The 24,450-nt window shown below is 38.0% G+C and overlaps 1 protein-coding gene across 5 annotated transcripts in view; it reads left to right on the top strand.

The window, feature by feature from the left end:
- The window catches only part of CACNA2D1 (calcium voltage-gated channel auxiliary subunit alpha2delta 1), a 413,517-nt gene that overhangs the window by 227,386 nt on the left and 161,681 nt on the right, over nt 1–24,450 (top strand). For all 5 annotated transcript variants that reach the window (XM_082781189.1, XM_082781188.1, XM_082781191.1 and 2 more), the window contains exon 6: nt 13,561–13,690. In XM_082781189.1, the coding sequence (XP_082637315.1) occupies nt 13,561–13,690 (130 nt within the window). The remainder of the gene's footprint in view (nt 1–13,560; nt 13,691–24,450) is intronic.

Genomic DNA, 24,450 nt, shown 5'->3' with positions numbered 1-24,450 from the left:
GAAGAGTCATGGATCATGATAATGACAATCTAATAGGGAAAGCAAAGCTGATGACACAAGCAAAGGGAAAAAAAACAAGGTAAAAGAAAAACAAACATTGACTACATCCCATGGGCATCTCCTAGAAAGCAGAGCCTCAGCACTATAAAGATTGCTGAGGAAGACACCATAGCCATGGAAATGCCATAACCATGAATGTTCCTCCTCCTTTCATGAGCTTTTGTTGTTGAGCACAGTGTCATGCAATATGGGATATCTCTTGGGTCAGTTTGGGTCAGCTCTCCCAGCTCTGTCCCCTCCCAGCCACCTGCCTGCCGCAGCCTACTCATTGGGGAGCATGAAGAAGGAAGAGAGAGAGCTTTGACCTTCTGCAAACACTGCTCAGTGAAAGTGAAAACTTTGGTGTGTTATCAGCAGTATTTTAGCAACAAATCCACTACACAGCACTATAGGGGCTGCTCTGAAGAAAATTACCTCCATCCCAGCCAGAAGCAATACACCTGGGATGTAGATAGTTCAAATGAGAATAGAGATTATTCAGTCTAAACTTTAACCATTTTCTGTGTATTTTTTCAATTTTTTAATGAAAAATAGATAGCAAACAGTGTCTTCTGAAAACCCTCTCAGCACATCAAGTTGAGTAGTTGCCTTACTCAAACATCCCCACACATTCATTCTTGCTGAGCTCAGACCAAAAAGGCCAGAATTTTTAGCTGCTACTAGCAGAACTCAGGAATTTGCTGGCATTTCTCCTTATAACATACACTGAAAAAAGGTGGAGTAATTTGATTTAATGAGCAAACAAGAACAGTATGTAACATATTTTTCAGTTGGGCAGCAGAAGAGAAGGAGCTCCTCTGTAAGCCAGCGTGCCAGGAGCTGAAGATTGGGCCAGACGGAGTCCTTGAGGCTCCTGAAGACACTCAATTGGCATAAAGGTCTAGAGCTGGAGCAGGGCAGATTGGGCAGTTCAGGGATCAAGTCTCAGAGGTAACAGCTATAAAGAAACTTTTATTGAGACTAGGAGAGTGATGCTGGGTTTCTGCAAGTCTGACTGTCAGTTGCTGGGCTGAAAAGTGACACTGAATAGAAAAACCTACCCTGTGAATATAGAGGAGGATGCAGGAGGCATTGCTGTCCTCATTTACAAGATGTTATTCTTTTGTTATATTCTAGAAATTATAGATACCTAGTATATACTGGATATACTAGAGGGAATGACCTCAAGTTGCACCAGGGGAGGTTTAGGTTGGAAATTAGGAGGCATTTCTTCTCAGAAAGAGTGGTCAGGCATTGATATGGGTTGCCTGGGGAGGCGGTGGAGCCACCATCTCTGGGGGTGTTCAAGGAAAGGTTGAACATGGTGCTTAGGGACATGGTTTAGTGGGTGACTTTGGTGGTAGCGTGGTGGTTGAACGAGATGATCTTTGAGGTCTTTTCCATCATTAATTATTCTATGATTCTTTGATCATAGAATATACTTACTTTGATACAAAAGGTATAGAATTTCCATTGGAATTAATATATTTGGGAAAAAAAAAGAACCAACTTAAACAGGTGGATTCATGTTTTATCTTTTTTATGCAACCAAATAATTGTGTTTTGGGTGTGCTGTGTCTCTCACACTGCAGTCTATAACAAAGATAATGTTTATGATTAAAATATACTCTTCTTGTTATAGTGAGTATGTGGCAAAATCTTATTACTATGTAGCGCTAAGCATCTTCCCTATAGCTTATGGGGAGGAGGAGTAAGCAGGCAAACCATAGGTTGATGTTCTTCGGCCTTACATCTGCTGTTCTTCATGTTTATATAATAGTGCTTACTATTCCTATTTCTAGTAATTTTGTGGTAACTTGACTTCCAAGCCTTTTAGGAAAATGCATACACAAATGTTTTTGTTGCGTACTTTCTTCTTTCATATTTGGAATCTGGGACTACCTTTTCTAACGGTGTGATTTGAATGCCATACTTTGGAAAACGAGCATTTGAACTGACAGTGAGTGCCTGACTGATATTAGCTGCTTTAGTACCAAAAGGTTTTGGACTTTTCACTGAGGAATATGTGCCTTTCACCAAGTGTCATTGAGAGAGAGATGTAGGGTTGCTCCATTTCAAGGTATTACAGGAAAGCTTGAGTCCAGCCCACAGGGAGAGAATGCATCCCTTTGAGCTTCCTATTGAAATTATAATGATCTGTTGCCACAGGGACCAAGAGTTTCCTTTCTTTCTTTCTTTCTTTCTTTCTGGTTAAAAAACTAGGTGTCAGGTTTATATTCCTTTATTCAAATTTGCACAAGTCTATCCTTCTCCCAGATGAGTACATTTTCAAGGCTGCAAAGAAAAATACATGATAATGAAATATATGACTGCCCCAAAGCTACCTCCTACTTGTGAAACAGAGTTATGAAATAATAATGGCAAGAGTGATAACTGTAGTTGTCAATGTCCTAAAAAGATGAGGAAATTCTTAATGCAGAGAATCCTACCTTGAAGGCAGATTTGCACAAAAGAGCAGTGCTTGAAGTCTCCCCATGGAGGCTAAGTTTATGTCACATCACAGATCAAAATTCAGCCCTCAAGGCAGTGATTCATCAGTTTAACGGAAAATTGCTTCCTTGAGGATATTTCATACTAATATCAAATGCATGACTGCTAACAATTACAGTGAATGCAGCGTAATTGTTTATTGGTAAATAACAGCAACTCACAAATCTGAATTTGTTATGGAGTGTTTATAGCATTGGAAGTAGTGATTTCTGTTGAGCTCTGTGTTGCCGAATTCTAGATAACAATGCTGTGAGAGCATTTTGACATGTCACCTTTAAATGTGCTGGTCACATTGATTTATTTATTTTTTTAAGTGGTCCAAAACAAACAAAAAAGCCTTAATCTGATATTTTTATATGGGCGACTGAAGGCAAAAACAGAACTTGAAAGCTGCAAGTTATATCAATAAACCTGTAATAGAGCACTTACAGTATTTTAGTAAGTATTAAGAATCAAGATAACTAAATCACAAAAGCTTTAAGTCATGTTTACAAATTTGAGAGGTGTAAAAAAAGGAAAAAATAAAATGCGCTGATAGCTGTGTCCCCTGTGGCTTCTGCTGGTCTACTGCTTACTTATAATGTCAAATGAAACAAATGGCTAAATTAGCTCTTCATCATTTTTATGTCTGAGACAAGGAGCTATTATTATTACAAAATTGTCTTTAATAATGAGTTTGTATATTGGAGAATGGAGACACACTAAATTCCCCATTCTGGAAATATACAGTTATTATTAATTGATCAGGAGATTAATATATAACCTTACTTTCCTCAGAAGTCCTGAAACACTACATTACTTGGAGATATAACACCATATTGGCTTACTTGGAGGTACCTTCAGAGTAGTTTATCATCATGAATATATCCACGTACAGGAAATAATACATGCATTGCACTGTTGTGGGGTCTTCAGAGAGTTCCCTGTGGTTTGAGTTATCTGCAGTGCAGTTCTTCAGCTGTTTTGCCTTGCTCCTGACTCTGCAAAAGACAGTTTTTCTGAGGTAGTCAAAACCATCTGCAGAAGGCCAGATCACATTGCCTGGCATTTCCACACACAAAGATAATGTCCCCATTATCTTTGGAGAATGGATGAAAAAATAGTAGATTGAAGAATGTAACTATAGCTAGTATAAAGCATTTCATTTTTAGATATGTATAAGATGATGATCATTCTATTCTATGAAGTGTAAGGTTTTCTTATTGTATCCAGTGTTAATCTGTTCTGCAGTTCTCTACATTAAGCCCCTAGTTTCCTTTACTTGCCATAAATACGGCTAAGCAGCTACAGACAAGAGTTTGAAGCCTCTTGTTTTATGCAAGGTCATTTACACTGCAGTTCTGCACCTTTATCACGTCTTTTGAAACTTGGGCTGAATAGGAAATAATCTGGGGTTTTGGTTCAGAAGCACTTCTTGCCCACCTGGCTGCAAAGGGTCACCTCTGCTTCTGCTTCTTCAGTTGCCTTCTGCCTTCTAGACTTTGAGTGTTGGTGTGTGAAGAGGTGAATTACAGCTAATCCTGCAGCTCTCCTTTTCAGTATGTATTGCTGGTAATGTTATTTTAATCCAGCAAGGAATCACATTTGTCCAGATATTAAAACTTTTGAATTTGGCTTCAGCTGACCCTTTACAAAGGTATTTTCCTTTGCTGACAGTTTCTGTGAGTTCTTGCAATATCTGAAAGCTGACCTGTTTCTTCTTCCTTATTTTTTTTTTTCTTTTTCTCATTTCATCTTTTTTTCTGATGTGCTTCTCTTCTTGGACAGAATGCCCTTCTAAAATTCCTCCCAGTCTCTATGAATGTCATTCTTATTTGTTGCATTTTTAAGTTTTCACCATACTAACATTTTTTAAATCCATCTATACTTGCAGATATAACTGCATTATGACTTTATTGAGTCTGCAAGGGAAGTCTGTGGTCCATACATGTATGTAACTCAGAGGTCAGTCTGTGGCTTTGTGTTACCTAACACTTTTTATCTACATAGATACAGCTGGCATTTAATTAGTGAAAAGCTGCATTATATTTATGTGGGCATGAATTAGTGAGTGATGTTTGTATAGCATTTAGAGCCCCATTAGTCTTAACTCAGAGAATCAGAGAAAAAATTAGATTAGGAGGAATTCTGGAGGTCATGCAGTCCAACCTCCTTCTCAAAGAGGGCTTTACTTTTGTTAATGTTGTTATTGACACAGAAGACTGACAAATTAAGAAGAAGGAGCAAAAACCAATTGATATGCTGTGAGATGTACAAAATCTGGACTCCAACCAGTATAATGAAGATAAGAATGTGCTGTGAAACCGGATCAGTCAATGGCTTAGCAAAGCATGGCAAAGACAACTGCATCGGATGAAAAAATCAGATTAATTAAATGTTCACAGTCAGTGGGTATTATGACTAATTCCTGATGAAGAATTAAGATGATTTAACAGTTCTTATTCTCGAGGGATATTACCTTTAATCAGATGTGGGGGTGCTGAAAGATAGTGCAATTTATTCCAATAAAAGTAGAATAGTGCCTAGTTTGGATGTTATATAAAAAATCTAAATTATTCAGAATGCATTATGGTCTTGGAACTGTAGATGATCAGGTATTTTGCAGGACTTTTGGCTACAATCAATATGCGTTGTTTATTTTCATTTATTATTTTTTCTGCTTTTATTACTGTTGGTACTCTAATGGGATGTGAGTACAATGATTTGAATGAGGCTATGAATTTTTTTAAAAAATCACTGTGTCTTTTCTGTACTGCTTGTAACATTTGAATCAGTTAAGATGTGCTTTTATATTAACATGACAATACATATATATTTATATTCCTCATACATATATAGTTATATTCCTCGTGGTGTCTAATGACATCATCTTGTCCAGTCAAGCTGCAGCCAAGGTCAGACCAGTCTAGGGCTGAAGCAAATAGTTACACCCAATACACCATACCTTAATGATGGCAGGAAAATCACTCCTAGTGACCACGATGGTCCTAAATCCCTGAGTTTTCTTAGAGCATCACCCCATATAGAAGAGAACCAGGTGAATTTGAGAGTTTCAGATGGGTTTACACATAATGACCCCTGAACTCATGACCAGGATATGCTACCCAGGAGGGGTATGGAGGTGTTGCCTGAGCCTGCAGGGATAGAATTAGCAAGGTCAAAGTTCAGTTGGGATGATCCATGGGATCAGATGGGATTGATCCAAGGGTGCTGATGTCATTATGAGGCAGCTCTCCATCATCCTTGAAACACTGGCTGAGATTCCTCATGACTGGAGGAAAAATAAAAGAAAATAAAAAAGGTCACACATCTTTAGGAAGATAAACGTCTTATGTGCCTAAATGTTTAAAATATGTATTTAATTTTGCCTGCCCTTGTAGTTAAAGAGAATATTGGAGATGGGATAAATTAATTTTTACATATTGATGTTACAAGAGCTGTCTTTGAGGTGAAAATCAGCTGTAATCTGTAACAATGAGAAAATAACATAACTTTCAATTGCATTTTGATTATTAAATAAGAAATCAAGATTTCAACATAAAAAAATGTCAGTTTTAGGAAAGAAAAGCTGACTGCATAGGTCTCTTTAAAATAAATCCTGTTAATTGCTGATATACTTGGGTGACTTCAGATTTTCAGTCCCTCATCCTGCTGCCTGCTCTAGTCTCCCTAGCCTCAACTTGTTAGGGCACTTACAAAATAGAATCTCTCTGCCTTTTTAAATCACAAGCACATGTACGGTGACATGCTTGGGATTATCATGTTGAAAACAGGCTGACTCTTTCATTTTCCTGCTTGCAAAATTTTAGAGAAGTTTTATTTAATGCTTTGTGCAAGAATAAGTCCTATGGATATGATTCTAAGTAAAATAGTGTATCAGTCCTTCAGTCCTTTTAAAGTTTATCTTGACAACAGGGGTGATAAAATGCAGGTATAACCATTAGAAATTGCTGTTATAATTTTCATTAACTGTTCATATCCTTTATAACTGTTTGTTGTTTTTTTTTTTTTGTTTGTTTGTTTGTTTTTTCATTCTAGGATTTTTTTTTAGCTTATTGCCAAATGATTTCTTATGTCTTAAAAATACTACATGTAATCAGAAACGAAGAAAATAGTTTTATTATCATTAAGAAACTAGAATTCCCTGAGTCACAGTTATTTAAGGCACACTCATACATGTAGATTGAATATTAGCTCTTTCAGGCAGTTGAATTTGAAAAACTTTGTTTTTAAACTCTCTCCAAATGAACAAATTAGAAAAAAAAAAACAACAACCAATGATCATTTTCATCTGATCCTTTATAATGGGATTCACAGTTCTGCTACTGCAGGGCCAGAATTTCCCAGCCCTTATGAATTACATTAAATGAATTACATCAAGGATTCATTTATTCAAGAAACCATATATTTCATGATGCAATCAGTTTGGTGAGTAGGTTGAGATACAAAGAAAAGGGAAACACTACTATGATTAGTATATATAATATTTTTCTCATCAGGAACTGCAAACCATGAATGTCTGATAAGTGAATGCATAAAGCAGGTTTTTAACTGCCCATAAAAAAGAACAGTTTTTTTTGTTTGTTTTGTTTTTTAGAAGAAGAGTATACAGGGACAAGTCTGTGAGAAGATATATAGAAATGATTATCAACAAAGGATAATATGCATTCAGAGAAATAACTAAAGAGGCAAATAAATGTTTTTTAATTAGTTTGACTCTGAGTTTGGTACATGCTAAATTATTCAGGTGGCAGAATGCTGAAAATAAAATGACTGCTATAAAATAAATACATTTTTTTTAAAGAGGTAAGCACTCAGTCCAGAGTTCCATTCATTTTCTTACTTGTATCCAATAACCACATTTAAAGCACTCTGTACATTCTAAATAAATTATCCTTGATCATGACATACTAGCATTTCCAAACGAAAATATTTTTCTACATCTTATGTCACCCAGGCCCTGTATATTATGTTTAACACCTCTGTTGTCTAACAGAAAGAGTAAGAATCTTTAAGTTAAGAAGCCAAACGTTTTCTTTCTATAACTCTTGGTAGAGTTCTGTCATTAGGAGCCTGGAGTAGAAAGAAGGATGACAGTTTATTTAAAATCTTAATGTAGCCGCATAAAGACTGCAGTCACCCACTGACATACAAACAAAAATGAAGGAAACTGTTTGCAGTTATGTCACAATCACCTAAATTCCATTTGTCAGTTTACCCACATCTGGAAAATCACATATATTGAAAGGAAATGGATGAAAAAAACGTTTTCAGAAAGCAATGCAGTTACTAAATTCCCTAAAATGCTATTGGGAATTTTGTAGCTGTTGGAAATGTATTCTACCTGCCTTTTCCAAATGAATTTCAGTGTCATATCCGTAGAAAGGCAGTTTCCATCCTTTCCTTTTTGTAGGCATATTGCTGGTGATTCAAGCAACTTCATATTTTACTCTCCACTTTACTCTCAGCATCAGCCCCAGCTGCAACTTTTTAATGGGCCTTTTTAAAGCAACATTACAGGGAGAGCATATATACTTGTGTTGGATTATGTTATTGGGGAAATGCAAAAACAGTTTTAAGTGAGGGGAGCAATAGCTGAATGAAGAGACAATATGAGAGTATTTCTAAAGCATAGATCTGTGATTGGACAAAAAGGACAGGCAGCAAGACTCTACTGTTTAAAATTTTGTGTAGAAATTTAAACAGATATTCAGAAATCAAGAAGGATCAAAATCCTAGAGATGAAGATAAAAACTTGGAAATCTATAAGGAAAGAGAAAAGGGAATGACAAAAGAAGAATTCTGTCTTCTCTGGACCCATAACAATTCTAATTCCATCTCTACATTCATTCTCTAAAATGTCATTGATATGTACAGACTGAGGTTTATGCAAAACACATTCCCTAGATGCTAGGTCAGTCCAAAATACTAGCAAAGAATTCCTTTCTATTTGACATAACAATGAAAAGCAGATGCCTTTGTTTCTTGCTGGATGTCTGTTCAGCAATTATCAAAAGGAAATCTACTTCCTGTTCTGTTGTTCTGCTGCTAAAACTGCTTTGATGCTTTCAGCAACTTGTACATTTCTGAAAACAGTCTGCCTTCAGAAAACAACTGAAGGTTTTATTTAGCTTTTTGTTTGTTTGTTTGTTTCACTGGTTGCATTAATGAATGAAAGCTATTTTCTGATCTTCAGTTTTAAGCAGCTAAAAGAAGCAGATAAAAAAAGTGTTTTATATTTATAGAGAAAATAATTCTAATTTCTACAGTAAGACAGTGTTTTTCCACTAAATGAAAATGTACTAGTATAGATATGAATTCCACTTATTTTCATATATGATGGTATTGCTATGATGGTTGCATGGGTTCTGGAGCAATCTGGTCTGGTGGGAGGTGTTCCTGCCCATGGCAGGAGTGTTGGAACTGGATGGGTTTTAAGGTCCCTTCCGGCCCAAACCATTCTGTGATTCTATGATGATAAAAAAGTAACTGAATGCTGTGAAAAAGAGTTGGGATACATTTAGGTGCAGTGAAATGGGCAGCTAAGCTATGTCTAAATTCCTAGAACTGGTTTTGTTTCATTTTCATTTAATGCGACATCTTTCTGTGATACTTCTTGGCATAAAGCTTCCAGTTGCCATATGAACATAAAGTAGTTTATGTTCACAAAGCCCTTGAGAGAGCAGTTGCATTATTTCAAGTATGTATTTGGTTTATAAAATCACAGGTGGAATCACAGAATGGAAGATAACCTCCATTTTATGTTAGATCATGCCATAAGTGATTTAGCCAAGATCACAAGGAATGTCTCCAGAAAAATCCATTTCATGTGGGTCTTATCTGTAATGTCATTTTCCCTTTATTCTGAGAGAGAGCTGCAGACACACAAGAAAAAGAAAAAAAAGAAGAAAAAAAAAAAAAACTTGATTAAAAAAAAAAAATCAAGTATTTAAATTGCACAAATGTGACCTTAAAGGCTTTTAACTTCTTTACAAGGAACAGAGAAATGTTTCTGGAAATTCTTTTCAGAGAAATGAGTGAGCTATTTTGCTGACTGACAGTGGTAGGTAACAACGTAATTCAATCAGGGAAGACCAGGTTTGAACAGATAGAAAATTAATCTTCAGTCACCATTTCATGTGGGACTTTCCTGTGCCAATATTGATTGCATTTCAGTTTCTGACTTGAAAGAGAAGTTGTTTGGAGTTGGATTTTAATTGCGTTCACAAACCAGATTACTTTCCTCCAAAACAGGTGTTTTGCTACTTTCCTGAAAACAAAGTTTCAATGGTTATTAAAATTGTAATAACCAGTGCAGCAATCTAGTCAGACTTTTGATAGAAATACCAGATGTAAACAATTACTAACATTGGGGTTTTCCTTTTTCATCTTTTCTAATCCTTCTTTTTCTAATATAAAAGTAGCTTACTTATAACTCATATATTTGACAGCTGGAAACTAAATAGTTCTTACTTTATATAGAAGGCTCCACTACAAATATTGAATATGTAATGCCTTGCACAGCATTAGTGTTGCTAGCCAAGAGGTGTTCACTGAGTGCAACTACCTTAATTGTTTCTGATACTTGCCTGTTGTCTGTAGGTCTTTTTCAGACACCTTTAGATTTAATAGCAAAATTAATGCCATGTGAAGGGAACTACAGAGCTTTTAGAGGATTTTTCTGGGTTTGGGGGGCAGACATATACATGAGTTCACAGTTGTACATCACAAACTACTTCCAGGAGGTCAACAACAAGGACCTAAAAGCTTCTGGGTTATTACAGGTAGTTTTGGTAGATTCCCTGTCCTGCACCACGGTCGCAGAGGTTGTTATAAAATGTAGTTCAGGTGGAGCAGGTGAATCACTTAAATCAAAACAATAATAATAATTGAAGAGGTTTTAGATGCATGTTCTTGTTTTGGTGTTGTGGAATATTGGTAGGAAGAATAGAATCTCAGTCTTTATACTGGGCATTGCTGTGGGGGCACTTGGTATGTGTGCTGTTGTAAATATGGGAAATAGACTTTGTATTTGAAAATTCAAGGTGTTTGGGTGGAGTACTTAAGTTCTTTCAACTTCACCAAAGTTAATCAGACATTGGTAATAGACTTGAAGCACATAAGTTACAGGAAAGACTGAATGCTAGTATCTGTTACTCAGAATGAAAGTCCAAGCACTGATGAAAGATTAATGTTCAGATGCTTCAGAAATTTCAATAAAAATGTAAATGTACTGGAGTATCAAAACCTCTGTCCAAGATGTTACATTATGGACCTTACAGTTTACCCCCTTTTTCTTTCCCTCCCTCTAAGCATTCATTGCGGAAAATCAGTTGGAAAAAAATCTTATGACACCAACTGATTATGTTATTTAATTGTAATAATATGGCTTGATGCCCCCCCCCTTTTTTTCCTTTTTCCTGAAGTGTTCCGTGAAAGTGACAGGAAATTGCAGTTGTTGGTACTAATTTCAAAAATAGTGTGTTAGGTTTTTTTAATCAATTGGTTTGCAGGCAGGAGAGAAATTTTCTTACACAAATGATTGATTGTTGAGACTGCATTTGCAGAATTAGACAAACTCATTACCTTGAGCAGCATGGAGCCAAGAGATAACGTGTGAAAAGAACTCCCGAATTTGCTTAATGTTGCACAGCATTCCAGGTCTGGGAAATAAATCAATCAATAAATAGTGTCTAATATTTTAGGAATAATAATAATAAAGTAAAAATTGACCCAAATTACAATGCCTAAAGTCATCATAATGCTGTGTCACTTCAAATTATAGAACACACCAACTATTACTGATCCTGTCTCCAGTTTACAAACTTCAAAGTTGTAATGGTGTCACCTTCTTGTAAAATTAAGCAAGTGGCATACTGGATCAAGACATTCCAGGTTGCATGGTCATGGTACAAGCATTTCCTGTTTTTTTGTTTTGTTTTGTTTTGTTTTGTTTTTTTTTTTTTTTTGTTTTGTTTGTTTGTTTGTTTGTTTTTGTTTTTTTTTTCTCCACTTCCCAAAGGTAAAACACTACTTTATTAGAACCATCTACATACGGATGTGTTCTATTCAGACATCCTCTGGCAGCCTCCAAACCTCCAAACACCAAGTAGATGTGTCTACTAGAATTATTAATGAAAATAGCCCGCAGGAAAGTAAACAGCATCATCTTGCCTTAGGTTTTCCAAGGAGAATAATGTTGTTAAGTAATTAGTGCATTGTATCAATTTAGATTATTAAATGTCATAATATACATGAATTAAAAAGATCATCCTGTACTTTAAGTGTTTAGACTTGTGCCTTCCCTTCTGTCTCATCCATCAGAACTGGGTTAAGTGATAAGTAACAAGCTTAACTTCCTAGCATAAGATATGGTAGCTATGCTGCGTAAAGAAAAAAAGTAGTCAGAATTAGTGCCTGCTTTCTTTTCTTCTGGAAGTTTAATAGACTTGCATTGTGATATGTAGCTCACCTAATTCTAGACAGCTATGTTACAGGCACTTACGTCTAGGGTAATTGCCCTAGAGCTACCTTTATTGTTGATGGAAAGAAGGAGGCACTGCGAAGACACGAGTCATGTCATGGGAAAATAGGTATCTAATTAAGATGTGATGAATTGTACTCTAAAAGTGCCCATTTCTCTTCATTGACTACGAAGGCAGCCTGGGGTGATTAACTCACATGTAGACTGCTATGTTGTTGAAATCAGTGCATGTCACTGTTTGAATGAGTTCTGCCCTTAGTGTTTCCAAAGGAAACCACCTCTGAAACCCATCTAATACATCTGCTTACCTCCGGCAGCATTTGAACCTGTACTTACAATAACATTTTTCTATGGTCCTGTGATGAAGAAGATGAGGAAACTGAAGTTTAATTAAGATATTTTGTGGGTAAATTGAAACTCATCTGTCTATATTGATAGGGGATAATAGACACAGTGAAAGTACATAAAGAATAACCTCAGCCCATGTATGTGTGCCTGGCCCACCAGATAGATGTTTCTTTGTCAGCACTATTTTTCAAGTATATTAAATTTTAAAAAAATTATGACTTTGTAGTATTAAAAAGATCTGTATTACTGCCTGCAATTGCTGGCCTAAGTAATAATTTGGTATCATAGCTGACTCATTATTGATTTAAGTGGAAGTCTGCTCATGCCATGGAGACTCCTGTTCAAACTGCAGCTGAGGCAGGTAAAGATACTACCCTCTTCTCTTTGATTTTCACTATCTCGTTGGTTTCCATACTTCATACAAGGTCTGTAGCTGAGTTTAAAAAAATAAAAAGTTTGTTTCACAAAATTTCTAAAACCTAGTCCAAGTGACTGAGTGGATTGGAAGGAATCAAGAAGCAGTGGTGCAGACAGGTGAGGGAGGAAGGAAACCTGAGGCAGGCTGGTGGTGGTGAGCACCTGAGTGTTTGGGAGCCTTTCCACCCAGGCAGCTGTAGCCAGGATAGTACATGACATTTCCTCAGAACTTATTAATAACATAAACCAGTGAATAAAATGTGTGAAAATCGGAACTTATGAAAAGGCTTCATTTCCTGTCTCTCTTACGTGTGCCTCACTGTTTCTCAAAAATATATTTATGAAATGTATATTATTGGTATCATTTTAGATTTGTGATTTAACTATATAATCTAAAGAAATAAAAATGAGATATTCACTATTTAAGATTCAGTACAAATTATTACAAGTAATAAAGGATAATGTAGTTGCCTTTTGTTATGGGTGTAAAAATTCCATGAGCTTACGAAATTAGGTTTATAAGGTGTTAGGCTCTCATTTTCCTTTTGCAGATTTTCATTTCACCGAGTTCCATTGGATGACTTGTAATTCATAATGAATTATACACAAGCATTTCTGGACCTGAAGCAAATAAATATGTTTATACAGAAATGCAAAATTTTAGCTATAAGAGAAAGTCTATGAGTCTGTCGTGTAAAAAGAGGAATTGTTTTTAGCATACATTGTAATACTTTGTACTTCATATGTCTTTCTTTAAAAAGCCTGAAAAGAATGACACTGAATCTGGCAGCCAGAGAATCAGACCAGTATTTGAAGAAGATCCTGTTTTCCGAAGGCAAACGTCTTACCAACATGCAGCAGTCCACATACCAACAGATATTTATGAAGGCTGTAAGTAGCACATGAACAAAGTGATTTTACTATAATATTAAGCTTATTATTTGTGTCCCATTCTTCATAGAAAATAACTTCCACACCAATTTTTCATCTCTATTTTTAGTACAGATGTTGAGACTGTCTTTTTTCCTTCCTTTAATGATGCTTCAGATATGTGCTCTATTAGGCATATGATTCATCTTACGAGTTAGGTGGAGCCCTAATTAAAGAGAACTATTAGAGAAGGATCTGAATTTCCAAAATTGAACTGGAGGTGAAAGAAAATTCTTGCATATTTTAATTTTCATATCCATTCTTTCTCTGTGCTGTGTTCTTACTTAACATAAATGATTCTTGACAGTTCTTTGCATGGCTTTGACCTCAGGCAGAGATGAGTACTGAAATCATTTTTAAGTGTCCCAAAAGCATATACAGTTCAAGCAAATAACATGCTGTGCAAGATGGTAGTACTTACACTGCACGCAGTGCATTTCCAGAATTGTAGTAATACTTTAGCATAAAATTTGAATAAACTCTTTCTAAATAGTGTTAAAATATATTTACACACATATATTGCGAAGGAGTCTGTAATTGTAACAGTATTTCATAATTTGGTATTCATGTTGTCTTTCAGGATGAAAGTAATTTCTTTTTTTTTTCTGTGTTCATTGTGTAGAAAAAAATCTTTATCCATTAAGAAGACATTTCAGCATTCAAAATGGCTGCATAATTTTAAAAAGGGAGGAAAAATGGAATAGGATCCACATTTTTTTAAGTTCATTGTTTAGGGTGCTAATTTCAACTATGCAGCCTTCCTCCTCTTTCAAAATCTCATCAAGAAGAAAGAGACCCTGATGTGACCTGAGCTCTTTAAAATTCATGGCCACCGTTCCTTGTGGCTTACATAAATGACACGGGGATGAAAATGGAAATGTCAGTGTGATGGGGGAAAGAATCATAGTAGCTGGTATTCTTATATGGTGTGCTTGAATGACAGACCCAGAGGATTATTCTGGGATTCTGGCTTTAATAAATGGTAAGCTGCACCTTAATTGCAGGATTACAGGGAAGAGACAGGTCATTTCCTTTGCTTATTTATTTTTTTTTCAGAGTATTGATACTTTGCTGTTAAACAAAAACTTCTCTGTAATAAGGATTTTTTAACACCATGTGAACTTTAATATGATTGTCATCATAACACTATGTAAAATATGTTGTTCTGTCAAATTTAACACTGTAGGTAGTATTCCTAAGAACACTTATGTCCCCTAAAAGCAGTGCTAGGTAGTGTTACTATACGGACCCCTTAACCTAAAAATTAAGACAGACTATGGCTTCCATAGGAGAGGTGCAACATTAGTATCTAATGATAATAAAACATGGAAATGTGAATCTCTTAAGACAGGCATGTGCAATATACATGGATCACAAGAAATTCATGATTCTTTGGGTCTAGCTATCATGTTAACTACCATGTGGTAGTTAAATGACTAATACGCTAAATGACTAGGGAGTTTGATTCAAAGAATGGGAAGCCTAAGAAAGTATCATCAGTAATTCTGTGTCAGCAAAAGCCTCGGATACGGTAGTAACTGGCTAACTTCCTCTCACACAGCTACAGATGGTGTTTTCAGTAATAACAAATTGACAATGGATTTCATATCAATAAACCCAAAATTGTCACCAGGTTTATTTTATAGTGGCAAAGTTCATGTGTCATCTGAAACACAGGGAGCAATTGGAATGTAGTTATCCAACAATAGATTTCTAAAACTAGAGCTTAATTTTCTCAAGCAATATTATCTGCAATAAATGTTTATGACCCTAAAAAGTGATAACCTGTCCTGAACACTTTTGTCATTTTCCTTCCTGTTCACATTAGGTAAACTGTGAGTTTTTGATAGAGATTTCAGTGACTACTACAGTAGTAACAGTTGTACATTTGGAAAATAGTTTGTAATTTCTCTTGTGAAATTCTGAATGTGTATCCATCCTCCGCTTTGCCCTTTAAAGCTGGGAAACTGTTTTAGCCAGTAATTCTCAAATGGTGTGCCACCTACTGAAACCTGACGAACTAATATGTGCTATAAAATAATGTTCTTTGGTTAGCTACATATACAGTGATTTGCTTATTTTGAAATACAGTGATGTCCCTTTTTATTTCACCATAGAAATATAAATCATAAAACTACATCCATTCACTACATCAATGTTATTACTTTGTCACTTATTTGACTGCAGAAAGAAATATCATGAAACCTAATTTTGTTTTTTCTTCTCTGCTTTTGGTGCCAAAGCCTCGGTGGAAAGAAGGAAAAGTCTAGGGAATTTGTTTATTTGCCTGTATTTGAGGATTATAGTCCCACTGCAAGAGAGGTCTACCCCGGTAAAATGGACCCAAATTGGGCTTTAAATTCAGTATTTTTCAAGAGTTTTATTTAGGTCTTGAAATAAAATCAATGTGCTACTGAAAACAGAACAGACCCTCAGGACAGCTTTCTACTACATGCACTGGGATTTAGTCATGCATCTCCTGTTAATAATAACAGAAGTTTCATTTGCAAATCCCCGGTGTAACTGTACCCCGCTTATCCCTAAGCAGAATGGGAACTGCAGGCCAGAGGAAATCCAAAACACAAGGCAAGTCAGGCTAGTCTGCCTGGTGGATACCACTGTATGTTATCCTCCTTGCCTGAGACGGATAATGTACAGATGCATAATGCTACAGTGGTTGCTCTAGGTAGAGGTTAGTGTTTTTGTTACAGGTTTAGAAAGGGTGCTGGACAAAGCACAAGAACAAGGGCTGTTTTTTTTGTTGTGGTTACTCCTGCTTCATTTCCTCTAAATCAGAAATTTAAATGTTACTTCCACATGTCACTGTTTGATTATCACTGAAGAGTTTGATTAAAGTGTCAGATTGACAATGCTTATATGCGGAGAATAATATGTCTTGAACACAATGACTTCATTTTGAATATGTTTGGACAGCTACCAGCGTAAGAAAGACTTCCCCTGCTCAGAGTCTATTAGAACTGTCATAAACAGAGTTACAATTAAAAGATGGATTCCATAGCTTAATGATCTTAAAATATAAATACTGTTTGTTCATATCATCCTTTTATTAAGATAGCAGTCAAAATTTTGTTGCTCCTTAAAATCTCCTAGTACATGTATTGTTTTTTAATAATGGGTTTGATAGTGCGTATCAGTTTTAAATTTGTAGTGGTACATCAAATTTGTGAATATTCAGTTGTAAAATGTTTTGACATAATAGTGTTTAGTGTGGGGAGGCAATCAAAACTTTTAGAAATAACTTAAATTTTCTGTTTTGATGACTGACTTTTATCATCATCTTTGACAGGAATTTTTATAGTTTTGAACAATTTCTGAAAATGTGGGGTATCTCAGGCCACAAGCTTGTAATGAACATAAGGGGATTACTGTTCATTCTATTTTATTTATTTACCATATTTTCAATCATTTTAATCAGTGAGATATTTGTGAAAAAATGCAGAGTGAAGTGGACCTTTAAATGAATTTTCAGTGTTAGCCTGTTTTAAATACCAAACACTATGGCTTGGGGTAAGTGTTAAGCAAATGTTAGTTACAGCTAAATCCCTAAGTACTCCTAGACTGCCTGGCTGGTTGAGTATTAAGTCTAGAAGGAAAATACTGATGCATAAGCCTAAACAAAGAGCTCTAGGGTCAGTATAGCTTTTTATGTTCTGACAATTACGATTTAAATTATTATTTTTATCCAAATAGCTTACCAAAGCTTCCTGAATGAAAATATTTTTACATAAGCAGCAAAAATTGGCTTTTTTAACTTAATGAAAATGCTTCCTTCTCTCAGAATTCAGAAGGTCAAACAACTTGAATGCTACTCTACCTCATGAGGCATTTTTGTACTTGGATTACATTAGTGTTATTGCATGATCTAGCATATTTGCATGACACCATGTTTACTGTTACTTCTGTCTTAAATTTTCAAAGTTTCAGATGACAAGGTAGGATAAAGAAAGACGGTTTTGTAACCAACAATAATTTATTACTTCTTGAAACACCTAATTTTGTCAAAGGAGAACAATCTTGTATACCAGCTATAGATGACAAAAAAAATACAAAAACATATAGTATTTTTATGTCATCCTAGATTATTTTGGAAGATTGTGCCTATTCCTGAGTTATTACAGATAGACACAATGCTGCTAACCTGTTGTCTTTGCTTAAACAAAAAAATGATAGCAGTACATTTTGTATAACATATCCAGGTAGATGGTGGTAGAACATTTTGATGTTTCTGTACTGTATATGTTTGCTTTTCTCTTGAAGCTGAGAAATGCAAGGGATGCATGAATGGTGGGACCAAAGAACAGAAAAGGCAGGAGGGTGTCGCTGATTTAGCGGCTTCATAAACTGTTGTGATGTTGATGTATCAGGTGATTACTGAGGAGGCCAAACCAGAAATCATCCGTATCATAATAACTGTAACCAACTCTTGTTCATCTTGGAGAATATCTGTTCATCTAGATGCCCCCTGACAGTGATACCACAGCCATTATTTCATTTTTTTCCTGTACTCTTGCTTATTTGAAATCTGTAGTAATGCTGGTTATTAGCTTGAATTGTAAATGTTTCTAGGTGTTGTCTCACACTATTATGACTTGTCAGAGTCATAATCTACCAAAATATGGTAGATAGAGAAGTTTTACTTTCTAAATGTCAGTATGAACAGCCAAATATGATTCTTTTTTTATTTATTATTACAGATAACAATTTTGATTTAACTTTCAAGTTTAGATGAGTGCTGTAACTCATATATGGAAGAAGGAATGGAGGTTAAAGAGAAGTCTATTTTTCTTTCTCACTTATCTTAAATCCAGAGAAAGGTTAATTTATTTGTTTGGTTTGGTTGGTTTCTTTTTAAAAATAAGCAAAGCCAAACATTCTGAATTTGTGGGCCTTAGCTGTGACCCAAACTGTTTGCTGTGGGTTATTTCACAGTGAGCCCACTGGGAACCATCAGCTAGCAACCTTTCTATATTATGTCATTCCTGTTCTTTTAATGAGGAGTTCATCTACATGGGTCTTTGGCATGATACAGTATTTTTAGATACTCAAAGGATATAATTTACTACTGGGTTGATGTTTTTAACATCATGATGAGTTAGATGTGAGGAGACATACCAGAAGTCAGCCCCATGAAAACTGGTTATTATGGTTCTCGTTTCAAGAAAATAGAAGTCCCTACAGTTAAGAGATTTTTCAGTCCTTTTCTCTCCAAAGTTCTTTAATTTTGAAAACTCAGGATATTAGGTAGAAGGGTAGAAGGTTGAAAAACATCATTGCATTCCTACTTTTTTTTTTTTTTAACTGTGTAAGATTAAACTGTGATGTTTGTAATAAAATGTGTGTAATAAATGTGTGAAAAATAATTTTCTGGTGAATTGAATGTGGAGTATCATCTGTGTGGTTGCATTTCATTGCGTATTTCTTGACCATCAAATATGGTATGTATCCAGAATTATCTTGGACATAATAGCAAGTCCAGGGATTCCAGTATTTGTTAGGCTGCTTGACTGAGTAATACATGATTAAGCTCTATATATTGCCAAAATCTATTTTGGGAGCCAGATGATTACTGCTGCTCCTCAGATCTCTTTTCTTTGCTTCTGCAATATTTCCCCTGTTATATACAGCTTGGAATAACAGTAAGTATTGAATCCTCTTGTACCAAGATGGGAAATTTGGCTCTGCAGAAAGGTTGGCCATGTTCTTCTGGTAATAATAGCTAACAGAGATAATTCCATTTTAAAATACAAACCACAAAGCAGAACACTCTGAATTTCAGAACTTCTTTATTATTGGACACATTAAAAAAAATACATTTTTTAAAAAAGATTGCAATTGATTCTGGTGTGTGGAATTCTCCCTATGCAGTGCAAGGATTCATGATGTCATAAGTCTGGTTTAGCTTTGCAAACTAAGTTGATATGGAGTGTATTTGTTGTCTCAGCTTTGTATTTGTCCTCCTGGAAGGGAAAACGCTTTTTTTCACCTACATTACACAGAATCACAGAATCACAGAATTTCTAGGTTGGAAGAGACCTCAAGATCATCGACTCCAACCTCTGATCTAACGCTAGCAGTCCCCACTAAACCATATCCCTAAGCTCTACATCTAAACGTCTTTTGAAGACTTCCAGGGATGGTGACTCCACCACTTCCCTGGGCAGCCTGTTCCAATGCCTCACAACCCTTTCAGTGAAGAAGTTCTTCCTAACATCTAACCTAAAACTCCCCTGGCTCAACTTAAGCCCATTCCCCCTCGTCCTGTCACCAGGCACGTGGGAGAACAGACCAACCCCCACCTCGCTACAGCCTCCCTTGAGGTACCTATAGAGAGCGATAAGGTCGCCCCTGAGCCTCCTCTTCTCCAGGCTGAACAAGCCCAGCTCCCTCAGCCGCTCCTCGTAGGACTTGTTCTCCAGGCCCCTCACCAGCTTCGTCGCCCTTCTCTGGACTCTTTCGAGCACCTCGATGTCCTTCTTGTAGCAAGGGGCCCAAAACTGAACACAGTACTCGAGGTGCGGCCTCACCAGAGCTGAGTACAGGGGGACGATCACCTCCCTAGCCCTGCTGGTCACACTGTTCCTGATACAAGCCAGGATGCTGTTGGCCTTCTTGGCCGCCTGAGCACACTGCTGGCTCATATTCAGCCGACTATCCACCATCACTCCCAGGTCCTTCTCTGCCTGGCAGCTCTCCAACTGCTCATCTCCCAGCCTGTAGCTCTGCTTGGGGTTGTTGCGCCCCAGGTGCAGGACCCGGCACTTGGCCTTGTTGAACTTCATGCAGTTGACCTCAGCCCATCGGTGCAGCCTATCCAGATCCTCCTGCAGAGCTTTCCTACCCTCAAGCAGATCGACACACGCGCATAGCTTGGTGTCATCTGCAAACTTACTGAGGGTGCACTCAATGCCCTCGTCCAGATCATCGATGAAGATATTAAAGAGGACCGGCCCCAGCACCGAGCCCTGGGGGACGCCACTAGTGACTGGCCTCCAACTGGACTTGGCTCCATTCACCACGACTCTTTGGGCCCGGCTATCCAGCCAGTTTCTAACCCAACGAAGCGTGCGCCAGTCCAAGCCTAGGGCAGCCAGTTTCTTGAGGAGAATGCTGTGGGAGACGGTGTCAAAAGCCTTGCTGAAGTCAAGGTAGACCACATCCACAGCCTTTCCCTCATCCACCCAGCGCGTCACTTTGTCATAGAAGGAGATCAGGTTCGTCAAGCAGGACCTGCCTTTCATAAACCCATGCTGACTGGGCCTGATCGCCTGCTTGCCCTGCAAGTGCTGCGTGATGACTCTCAGGAGGATCTGCTCCATGAGCTTCCCTGGCACTGAGGTCAAACTGACAGGCCTGTAGTTTCCCGGGTCAGTCCTCTGGCCCTTCTTGTAGATGGGCGTCACATTTGCTAGCCGCCAGTCAACTGGGACCTCCCCCGATAGCCAGGACTGCTGATAAATGATGGATAGTGGCTTGGCCAGCTCCTCTGCCAGTTCTCTCAGTACCCTTGGGTGGATCCCATCTGGCCCCATCGACTTGTGCACATCCAAGTGCCGTAGCAGGTCACCAACCAGTTCTTCATGGATAGTGAGGGCCGCATCCTGCTCCCCATCCCCTTCCACCAGCTCAGGGTACTGAGTATCCAGAGAACAACCGGTATTGCCGCTAAAGACTGAGGCAAAGAAGGCATTGAGCACCTCCGCCTTTTCCTCATCTCTTGTAACTAAGTTTCCCCCCGCATCCAGTAAAGGATGGAGATTCTCCTTAGTCCTCCTTTTTGTGTTGATGTATTTATAGAAACGTTTTTTGTTATCTTTAACGGCAGTAGCCAGATTGAGCTCCAGATGAGCTTTAGCCTTCCTAATTTTGTCCCTGCACAGCCTCGCTACATCCTTAAAGTCCTCCCTAGTGGCCTGCCCACTTTTCCAAAGCTTATAAACCCTCTTTTTTCTCCTAAGATCAAGCCACAATTCTCTGTTGAGCCAGGCCGGTCTTCTTCCCCGCCAGCTCATCTTTGGGCACTTGGGGACAGACCGTTCCTGCGCCATTAAGATTTCCCTCTTGAAGAGCGCCCAGCCTTCCTGGACCCCTCTGCCCTTCAGAACCGCCTCCCAAGGGACTCCACCAACTAGTGTCCTGAGCAGCTCAAAGTCAGCCCTCCGAAAGTCCAATACAGCGGTTTTACTGGTCCCCTTCCTGGCCTCGCCAAGAATAGTGAACTCCACCATTGCGTGGTCACTCTGCCCAAGACAGCTCCCGACAATCACATCCTCCACCAGTCCTTCTCTGTTTGTGAAGAGAAGGTCTAGCGGGGCACCACCCCTGGTAGGTTCACTAACCAGCTGCGTCAGGAAGCTGTCTTCCACGCTTTCCAGAAACCTACTAGACTGCTTTCTCAGGGCTGTGTTGTGCTTCCAGGATATGTCAGGGAAGTTGAAGTCCCCCACGAGTACAAGAGCTGACGATTTTGCAACTTCTGTCAGCTGTCTGTAGAGTTCCTCATCCGTCTCCTCATCCTGGTTCGGCGGTCTATAGCAGACCCTGACCAGGACACTAGCCTTGTTGTCCCTGCTGATCCAAACCCAAAGGGACTCGACATTACCTGATAGATGGCTGTGAGGATGTGAGAGATGGCGGTTTTGTTCCTGAACCTGCTATATACAGTGAAGAATGACCATCAGGAGGTTACTCTGGCTTTTTGTGAGTGTAAATTCACAGCACATGCAAGTCCTTTAGGATTCACCAGAATCTTTGTATAATCATTTTTTTTTTTCAAAACTGTGTCCAGAGAACTGTCAGGGAGTGTGGAAGGAAATATTTGTTAGCTCAAAATAGAACTAAATGTTTAAATGTGATTCAGTCTTTGCCAAATAAGTAGATACAAAGTATGACTACTGTGTGGAACACATGCTGAATTGCTTGAAATAATTAATGTTTAGAAAGAAGATAGTGATTCATGCTAAGCACTTCATGCGAAAAAATTAAACATGTTTGTCTAAAGGACCTTAAAACCTGATTTAAATGGAAGCATGAGAGGAATGATTTTTAGTTACCTTGAAAGTCTGTCAAGGTTTCATTTACCTTTCCAGCAAAGAGTTTCCTTTAAAACCACCCTCTTGTACCTCTCTTGGAGCTGTGCAAGGGAGTAGGGAATGGGGGCTGTGGTCAGTTCCCTAATGCTTTGTCTCTCTGCTGCTCCTTCGTGGTTCACGGTCGCTCTCTGCCCCTGCTCTACCTGGGGTCCCTCCCACGGGATGTCATCCTTTCCAAACTGGCCCTGCGGGGGCTGCACACACACTGCAGCTCTTCAAGAACTGCTCCAACATGGCTCTATACCACGGGGTCCATCCATTAGGAGGAGCAAACTGCTCCAGCACAGGTCGCCCAGGGGTGGCAGCTCCCCCCAGACTCCCTGCTCCTGTGTGGGCTCCTCTCCACGGGCTGCAGCTCCGGCCTGGGGCCTGCTCCTGCAGGGGCTCTCCATGCGCTGCGGCCTACTTCAGGCCACATCCACCTGCCCCACCGCGGCTCCACCACGGGCTGCAGTGTGGAGATCTGCTTCATGTGGGACCCATGGGCTGCAGGGACACAGCCTGCTCCACCAGGGGCCTCTCCACAGGCTGCGGGGGAACCTCTGCTGGAGCACCTCCTGCCCTCCTTCTGCACTCACCTTGGGGTCTGCAGGGCTGGTTCTCTCCGATTTCTAATTTCTCTCTTCAGCTGCTTTTTTTTTTTTTTTTTTTTTTTTTTTTTTTTTTTTTTTCCTTTCTTTAATCTTCTCTTTCAGAGAGAGGCACAACCAATGCTGCTCACTGGCTTAGCTCTGGCCACTGGCAGGTCCCTTTTGGCTGGAGCTGGCCTTTATGTAACATGGAAGCCTCCCTGCAGCCCGCCCGCTACCAAAACTGCCATGTGAGCCCAATACAATAATAGGTTTGTTTGTTTGTTTTCTCTACAGAAGCATTCTTTCTACTCATTAAGATTATAAGAAATGTCTTGGTGGTTTGTCTTGTTTTTAATAGCAAATAAGTTTAATAGACTTATTAATATCCGAGTATTGAAAGATTTGCCCTTGGAAAGGAAATCTGTTTTTCAGCTTTGAAATTAAAAGAATTTGAAAATTGTAAAACCCATTATTAAATAGTTTATTCCTCACGTTTCAGAAATGTTTAATTTCTTGCTTGTTGTGACACAGCTGCAAATTTTACTTTGTTAATGGCAGTCTGACTATGAATCATGTTTGTGTTTTTTTTTTCTTTTACATTGACTAAAAATTACACCCCGGGGTTATTGGGGGCTATTGGACTTTACTTCAGGAAAAAAAAATAAAAATGAAAGTTGCTAAATTATAGATAGATGTACAGAAGATATAAATTAGATACAAGGTATTTTATTCTGAAAAAAAAAAATATTATATTAGATTGATTATTAAAAAATAAATGGAAGACAATAACTAAGAAATATGGGTAGGGTTTAAACTTCTTGACAAATGCAGGTGGGTAGTTTACCAAAAGACCATAAAATCAGCAGTGGGTGAATGAGTGTAACTGTAACTGTATCTTCTATGTTAGTATGTTATCCAGCATTGTACTTATTATTAATATTTAGAAATGAGCATCACCTTAACAAGTGATATGTTTCGGTTTTATTTTTGAAGTCAGGAAGATAGATAATCAAAGGGAAAGACAAGGAATAGTTTTTAT

Source organism: Aythya marila, assembly GCF_965140915.1.
Source record: "Aythya marila genome assembly, chromosome: 1".
NCBI lineage: Eukaryota > Metazoa > Chordata > Aves > Anseriformes > Anatidae > Aythya > Aythya marila.
Note: the sequence above shows the minus strand (reverse complement) of the source record. Positions and strands in the feature narration are given on the sequence as shown.